The 8,464-nt window shown below is 47.9% G+C and overlaps 1 protein-coding gene across 1 annotated transcript; it reads left to right on the top strand.

Moving 5' to 3' along the window:
- The first annotated feature begins 516 nt into the window (after positions 1-516).
- LOC124677006 (tRNA (adenine(58)-N(1))-methyltransferase catalytic subunit trmt61a-like) lies at positions 517-3,555 on the top strand. The gene is made up of 3 exons (XM_047213014.1): positions 517-1,007; positions 1,842-2,086; positions 2,912-3,555. Exons 1-3 carry the CDS (start codon positions 517-519, stop codon positions 3,184-3,186), a joined length of 1,011 nt encoding a protein of 336 aa, XP_047068970.1. The 3' UTR covers positions 3,187-3,555.
- The last annotated feature ends 4,909 nt before the right edge of the window (positions 3,556-8,464 follow it).

Below are 8,464 nucleotides of genomic sequence, written 5' to 3'. Positions count from 1 at the left end.
ATATAATACTAGAAAAAATGGACACACGATTTGTCACTCAACCCCAAATTAAATAATTCTTAGATGATTTTATAAGTTTTTTCATACATACACAAAAGAATGTTTAGCGTGACGTAATAGTGTGTTCACCTAGTGCATTACTTAACTCTTGGTCCATTTTGTAATCTTGTTCATATTCAAGAAAAATGTCCAGTTTTTATAATAAATATTTATTCATATAGTCCATTAAAAACTTTAAGCTTGTTTTATTCTCACAATTTATGAGTATATATGAAATCTTGCAAATATCTCAACAAATAATTCAAAAAAGATTTGAGAGTCCAAAAATATCTGAATCCCAACTCCGCGTCCAAACATCCTCCGGTCCTCCCTGACCGGCAAAATCCTAACTCACAGGGGATTAGTAGGCAAGCCTCCTGAATCCGAGGGTTTACACGAAGTACTGCAACGATAAACCCGCCCGCCGCCGCCGCCGCCACCGCTTGCCGCCGCCACCGCTTGCCGCCGTAAGTCGCGATGATGGTTCCGCTCGATCCATCTGACAAGCCCACCTCGCAGCGCCGCATAGCGGTGGGCGACACCGTCGTGGTGTACGAGCGCCACGACGCGATGCGCGCCGTCACCGTCGCCGCCGACGGCGTGCTGCAGAACCGGTTCGGGGTCTTCCGCCACGCCGACTGGCTCGGCCGCCACTTCGGATCCAAGGTCTTCAGCAGCGCCGGCGGCGGCGGCGGGGGCAAGTTCGCTCGCAAGGCCGGCGGCGGGTTCGTCCACCTCCTCGCGCCCACCCCGGAGCTCTGGACGCTCGTGCTCAGCCACCGCACGCAGATCCTCTACATCGCCGACATCAGCCTCGTGGTGGCCTACCTCGAGCTCGTCCCCGGATGCGTCGTGCTGGAGTCCGGGACGGGCAGCGGCTCGCTCACCACGTCGCTGGCCCGCGCCGTCGCGCCGCAGGGGCACGTGTACACGTTCGATTTCCACGACCAGAGGGCGGCCTCTGCAAGGTAAGCACGCAGCTCAGGACGCATGTCAAAAGTGATTGTCTGCTTGTAGATATGGGGATTTGATTTGGGCAATTTTGTGATAAACTAAAAACGTTGCAGCTACTGCATTTTTTTTGGATCTGAGTTTGCATTCCAGTGAATGGGAACATTGTGCAAGTTTAGATATCCGAGCAGAAACAATCTATCAAATGCTCTGACATGGATTTGTATACAATAGTTTGGCCTACAAATATGATACACTATAAGTTTCAAGAATATTCATGTCTTTGTAGCCTATAGAAAAGATCGATGTTATTGCAACATCTCTAGGACTTTCTCAAACTTTGGGGTGACCTCTTAATGTAACTATCTGTCAAATAAGGGCAAGTACAAAGCGCAAAAATACCATTGAAGCATCACCTCTTTTTCGAGCACCAGTTGCAAACAGCAATATGAAGTGGGAACTATGGAAGTTTTTTTTTGCAGAATATACTTTACAAAAGTACAAAATCCTTGTTTAGCACTAGCATATATTAGGCTGAATGTTATTGTCAGTCATGTGTTTTAAACAATACTCCTTCTGCTCCTATCAATAAGGTTCACATGTTTTCCAAGATTTACATTTGACCAAGAATTAGTCCAAGTATATGATGATTATTGGATGGAAAATTATATCACTAGAAAGTGTTTTTCAATACGAATCAAACAATAGTGATTGTGTGCAACATAATCGAGATATAGATGCTCAAATTTCTTGTCACAGGTAGATCTTGTAAAGCGTGTGCACCTTATTCATGGGAACGAAGGGAGTATATGCTTTTGTGTTATTGAGATTTAAAATCCTTTGGTAAACAGGGAAGATTTTGAGAAGAATGGCCTAAGTAGCCTTATTACAGTTGCTGTGCGGGACATACAAGGAGAAGGGTTCCCAGACGAGCACTCTGGAGCTGCTGATGCTGTGTTCCTGGATTTGCCTCAGCCTTGGCTGGCTATACCATCTGCTGGGACAATGCTACGACAAGATGGCGTTCTATGCTCCTTTTCCCCTTGTATTGAGCAAGTACAGCGAGCTTGCGAAGCTATGAGATCATGTTTCACAGGTCGGTATTGCTCTTAATTTGTTACTTCATTTAGAAGTTATGACATGTGTTCACAGTGATTCATGGAATCATATAATCTCCCTCTAATTATTATGTTAATTACAACAGCCACTTTTGTTGCCATGTAAGTTGATGGAATTAGGACTTATCTTTTCCCAGCTGTTTCATTTTCAATGGTCTATCTGAAACTGTCATTTGTCACAACTTATGGTAAACTCATGTCACTGATTCATAGGATACCTCAACTTTGGTATGCTTCTTTCAGAAAGATGAAAACAAAAAGAACTGCAATTTTTTGTGCATTTGCAGTCCAAGCATCCCTAGAGTGTTCAAAAAGCATGGTGTGAACCTAAAGATGTGCGGTTTCTGAAGTCTCTTTTAAAAACCTAAAACAAACGAAACAACTCTAAAATTAGTTACCGGAGTAAATGTGTGGACTCTTGCTTGCATCATTTAGTCTCTTCATAAGCAAAAAACTGGCACCTCCTTATCACCTCGTGCGCCATTGCAGTTACCTAGTCTATACTTCTTATCTGTTTGTGTGGTTTTGTAATAGTTTCGACTTGCCTTGATTTTGCACACAAGAAAAAAAAAACCTAAGATAGAACTTGCATAGAAGTGTGTTATAGGATTAAATGTTCTAGAGTTAATTTAACTTAAGATTACAATCATGATAATGCTATGCCATTATGGGCAAATAAACAAGTAAAGTTGCTTAAAATTATGCAATTACAATGATCTCTAAATAAGTAAGTTCTTGAGTTAGCCTGTTTCAACAAGAGTGGGCCAGAACCTTATTCTCCATACTGCTGTGTTCTTGTGCAGATATTAGAACTTTTGAAATTCTTCTTCGCACCTACGACGTACATGAAGGTGTTCTGAAGAGTGCAACTGCCAACGAAGCTGCTAATTTGGGTTCAGTTCCTGAGAAGAAAAGGAAAATTCGGACAGGTGGAGAAGCCTTTGACAGTACACAGACTTCTTCTGTTATGGCTAGGCCCTGCAGCACAGCTAGAGGACACACTGGCTACTTGACGTTTGCAAGGAGAAGTGTGCATGGCAGCCAAGCTGTAGCCAATGAATGTTGCTCCACTTCTTAGACCAGTAATATACACACTGGCGCAGAGTTATTACTATCTGAAGTGTGTGCTATGGTTCTTGTTTGTGTAACCTGTGCTGAGCACCATTTGAGGTGCAGTGTGGCGGGATAAGAAATATCACGCCTCCGCACTGGAGCAGAGTGAGTACCATGCAAGGTGATGTGGTGCAGCCAAGAGATCTGTCTGATGAGTTAGAGATGCTCGTAATGCTTATGAACATAACTGATATATGGCCTCTCCAGTAGGCCTTGGTCTTTGAGTGTTTTTTTTTTCATGGTAGTTTGAGATTGTTGTGATTGTGCTACCATGGCTATCATACTAATCATTCATATCTCTGTTTTTTTTATGATGAACCACACTAATCATTCATATCTCAGTTTATTTTTATGATGAACAACAAGCCATTTTCTTGGGTGCAGACCTTTGTGATATACCTATTATCACTATTCACAATACAATTTATCTTCTAGTTTTTTTAAACTGAATTTCGAGCTGAAATTTCTTTGAATCGTAGAAACAGCACATGTGTATCCTTTATGAATGTTTCAGATTTTTTCACAATCTAAATATGAGTTTATAAGTTGATCCTACAATCTCCAGAAGGCTCCTAGGCTCGTACGGATACCCACGTGAGCACCCTGCCTCTGCAAACACTGTAAGAGCATCTCTAGCAGAGCCCATAAACACGCGCTCTAGCAGAACAGACACCGTAAACTAAAATAGCATGTTCCCTAAATATGCCATTAAGGCTCACTGTATGTTTTTTTTTCCTTTTTTTCCTCATTTTTTTTTCTAGCCATCTTCTTCCCCGTGCCATCTTCCTCCCGAGTTCGCCCCGCTCCCTGTCACGCCGCGCTCCACCCATGCAGCGGCCGCTGCGCCCCGACCCCCTGCCGCGCCCCTGCCCCTTGCCGCGCCCGACCCGCCCGCCTCACCCCACGCCGCTGCGCCCTGGCCTGCGCCGCGCCGCCCCGGCAACCCCCGCCCCTGTCGCGCCCCGACCCGTCCCGATCCGCCGCGCCCTGCACATGCCCCACCCCGGCCGGCCCCTGCCCCTGCCCCTCCTCGCCTCGGCCAGCCCCGCCCCGGCCATCCTCGGCCCGGCCAGCCCTGCTCCGGCGAACTCGACCCCGCCCGCCCCATCACGGACGCCTCGAGGGCCGCCCCGCCCGCGCTCGGCGAACTCGTGGCCGGATTTTGCCTAATTTTGGTCGTATTCCAGAAGTCCTCCGGCGGAACTACAATGTTTGGAGCTGAAGTTTCAGCCCGTCAAAACGCCACTAGGAATACAGGTTTGCCTTCGATTCGACTTTCTAGCCCCTACAGATATGGGGCGGAGTTTGGTTTTGGGGCTCGGTCTGATTTTTTTTTTGGTTTCGTCCCGTTTACAGTAACTGATCTGCGTCGATTTTCGAACCAAACCCGTAAACTGGCGATTATTTTTCGGTTTTACCCAATTTACGGGCTCCGCTAGAGATGGTCTAATGATATCATTTTCAATGGGCTCGCGTCCTCGCTTGTGCTGATCCAGTGATCCGCAATCCCCGTCGTGATGATGTTGTCCTTTGGTGCGTGCGTCTGCCGCTCGATCACCATGGCGACGTCGGTACTTTCTTCTTGTTGAACTCACCCCCTCTGTGTTGGGTGTTGTCTCCCTCTCAAAACCCCTTGTACTGCTGCTGGAAAACTCGTACTGGCTTTTACCCGATTGCTTGATGAAATAAAAAACGACACATCCAGGTGGGAGCCTTTGTGCTCCTCCCGGTGAACTCTAAAAAAAAACCCTTATCCGTGAGCGATCCACTTTTATAACACACTATCATGACTGGACAGTCTCTTAATCTCCCAGACTAGATGCATTAGAGGCGATCAATTGAGTGAAAGATCTTGGACCACCGATACCAAATGAAAGCAGTCCATATCAATGTCGATGGGCAACTGACCATATTCCAGGGCAATTTCAATCCCTGCAAGGCATGCACGTACTTCAGCTTCCAAAGGATCTTCACACATCAATAAGAATGATTCTGAGGGAAATCAATCGGCCACAACAAAGAATTGCGCTGCATGTGCTGGGATCATGATAATCTCGTACGTCCAACCTGTCTTTGACTACTTTAGTATCAGTTTGATCCGATTTTGTCTACTTTTGAGTACAGTAGTAGATTATAAAATGAGAGGTGTGCTTCGGTGCGCACCCTCTCCAAACTCGCGACTTATCGCCGAAGGGGTACGGTGGTCCCGATTTTGTTTTTTTTGTGCTGCCCGCCGAAACCCATATCCAAGCCCAGTGCAAGACTCGTATGGGTATACAGGACATGGGCGTATCTATACGGACGACCCCACGTGGGTGGGTCCCACGTGCTAAGCTAATCACCGTGATTAGCTCCCATTGCATGCATCGTTTTCATCGGCACTGGAGATCTGATCGAGTTGTTCCACGCCGTCGCTAGGTTAAACGCAAGCGGTTGTTGCCGGCCCGGCCATCGGCGGTTGTTGCCGGCACGTCCGTCGCCGCCGGTGGTTGTTTCGCATCTCGACGCCGCCGACCGCGCGCGAAACCCTCCCACAGATCGACGACCTTGGAAAGGCGCGCCACCGGCTCGGCATCTTCCCCGCTAGGGTTTAAAATTAGAGGTACCATGACTTCATCTTGTAGCATAGTAAGAGGATGCAATTCTACCGGTTTTTCAATTCTAATTATGGTCCAATACTACAGATAATGGAGAACTCTATATTTGGTACGATTGAGGAACAAAACGAGTACGTCGGCTATAATTCCGATGACTCTGAAATGGAGGAAAATTTGCAGCACGAAGCCGGCTGGAGCGAAGACGAGTTTGATGTGAGCCACTATTTTTCATTTCGATTACCAAGCAGTCCAGCATCATCAAATTATATATGGTTCCTCATGTCATAATTTATGCAGATTGCGTATGATGAATTTGATAATGATGACAACCATGGTGAACACACAGACGATCAAAATGATGAGAACCATGGTGAACACAAAGACAGTCTAAATACTAGTGAGGTATGTGTAGTGACTCATACAATGACATAAAATGATGCATGAAATGATGACAACTGTAAAATTTACGGTTACTAAATTTCGCAATGCATTAATAAATTTCAGGCACAATTTGACACGCAGCTTGAGTACGACTATTACGGTGAATCTGACTTGGACACGGGCCACACTGATGATGTGGAAGGTGCATCAGTTCCTGAGGATTCCGTTGACATGAGCCAGATTGTTATCTCTTTTTTATCAGTCTCATATAGCTGGAACACATAAATTTATAGTTTTAATTAATGCCTACGTTTTCTACTTGCAGGCGACGCCAAGCGCTAGTCAGCCTGAGAAACCACAGAAAGGTAGCAATGGCAATGAATATCCTGATAGTGATCGGGATTTATACTAGATGATAAAAGAGATGACTTTTATTTCTGAAGCAGCAGCATATTCTTTCTACAACAGATATGCTAAAGATTATGGGTTCAGCGTCCGGCTGGACCAGGTTAGGTGGTTTGATGATGGAGTAATTCGGTTAAGGCGTTTTGTGTCTTCTAGACAAGGCAGACGTCCCAAAAACCAACTGACTACGGAAGGCCGTGTATCTATGCACAGACCTGAGTCTCACTGCGGCTGCAAGGCACGTTTGGTGCACTACTAGAAAAAGGCTTATAGCCGCACTCCTTACCGCCGACGAGTACGATTTAAAGATGCCGGCGGTAAGGCCTTCCAGGGTGGCCTCAACTTACCGCCGGCGAATGGAGGATGTAGGCGCCAGGGATAGGCCCCATACCGCTGGCGAGTAGGAATTGCAATCGCCGGGGGTAAAGTGGTCTAAGAGCCCCTGGATGGGCTTCCCCTTACCGCCGGCGGTTAGGTCTAGGAGACGCCGGGGGTAAGTTAATTACCGCCGGCGAAATTAATTCGCATATGCCAGGGGTAAAGTGGGATCCTATGGGCTATTTGGGCCAAAATTACCGCTGGCCTCTATGATTCGTTACCGCCGGGGATAAAGTGGACCACGATTCGGTGCACGTAGCAGCGGCCTCCCATCTCCATCCACTCGAGGCCGCTCCCCTTTCTCCACCCCCCATCACACTCCCACCGCACCGCCCGGCGACTCATTCCTTCCCCTTCAAATCGGATTTCTGCCAGGAGCTCGGTCTCGCGCACCACCACCACCACCACCACCACCGCCGCGTCCCGCCCCAGTCTCCACTATTGGACCGACCCCCGAGCGCCGCAGCGGCTGACCCTCGCGCGATGTTGCGCCACGCGGCAGCCGGGCGGTCGGCGCAGATCCGGCGCCTCCTGTCCAGGTCCGCCCCCGCGGCGGGCGCCTGCTCCATCCCGCTCGGCCCCTGCATCATCCACAAGCGCGGCACCAACATCCTCCACGACCCATGGTACAACAAGGTACCCAACCTCTCCTCGATCTCGCGATCCGCGCGCGCACCCACCGGCCGCCTCTCCTAGGGTTCCGCCGACGCGCCACTTCACACCCCCGCCCCCGCCCGTCCTCTCCCTGCCGCCGCCATGGCGGATAAGCTGAGGGATCTGAGCCATCCCATCGATGTGCAGGTGGTCGACGCCACCATAGCCGCCTTCTACGGAAGCGGATTCAAGGAGGAGGTAACGCATCCCGCTCGCTCTCCCCTCCCCACTTTGCGCGCGGGCTTTGCCTCCTGGCCGCCCCACCCCTGCCGCCCCGTGCTGCCGCCGGGACTTCAGTTAGGGTTCGCTAATCTTCCGACCGGCGGTTCTGTAGATGCTAATGGTAGAATAACAGAAAATCAGCTTATGAAGAGATGGGGCAGTGAGACTAATTAATCACTAACCATAGCATCGAGGTTTGCGGAGAGGGAGAGGGTGAGGTTTGCGGATGTTCAGACAGCAAAACAACTGCTTGAGCTCGCCAACAAGGTACAAAAGTCATAAGAAACTTGCATTTTGTTAGTGTTCATGAGCAGATGGGTTAGTTAGACACTTGGAATTAAGTCACGTCAGCAAGTCACTTGTCATTTTGGATGACACTGGCTTATAAATCTTCCTATCGGTAAACCTGCGCTAGCATAATGTTGTAAATACTGCCATTCATTGAACTGGGGCTACTAGTAAGGCTTGTTAATAAGTTATGCTGCTGCTATCCATGGTGTTAATAAGCATGAAGATTGTCCTTAAAAAGCAGCAGTGCTGCCATTCATTGTGTTAATAAGCATGTGTTCATAAGCAGGAAGACTTTATAGCTTGTTAGTATAATAT

The sequence above is a fragment of the Lolium rigidum genome, chromosome 7 (assembly GCF_022539505.1).
Source record: "Lolium rigidum isolate FL_2022 chromosome 7, APGP_CSIRO_Lrig_0.1, whole genome shotgun sequence".
NCBI classification, from domain to species: Eukaryota; Viridiplantae; Streptophyta; class Magnoliopsida; order Poales; family Poaceae; genus Lolium; species Lolium rigidum.
Note: the sequence above shows the minus strand (reverse complement) of the source record. Positions and strands in the feature narration are given on the sequence as shown.

Bases quoted from the DNA above. Each gene is read 5' to 3' on its own strand.
- LOC124677006 (XM_047213014.1), top strand. From the start codon at position 517: ATGATGGTTCCGCTCGATCCATCTGACAAGCCCACCTCGCAGCGCCGC. The intron at 1,008-1,841 runs GTAAGCACGCAG...TTTGGTAAACAG, and splicing joins CAGAGGGCGGCCTCTGCAAG to GGAAGATTTTGAGAAGAATG. The intron at 2,087-2,911 runs GTCGGTATTGCT...GTTCTTGTGCAG, and splicing joins TATGAGATCATGTTTCACAG to ATATTAGAACTTTTGAAATT.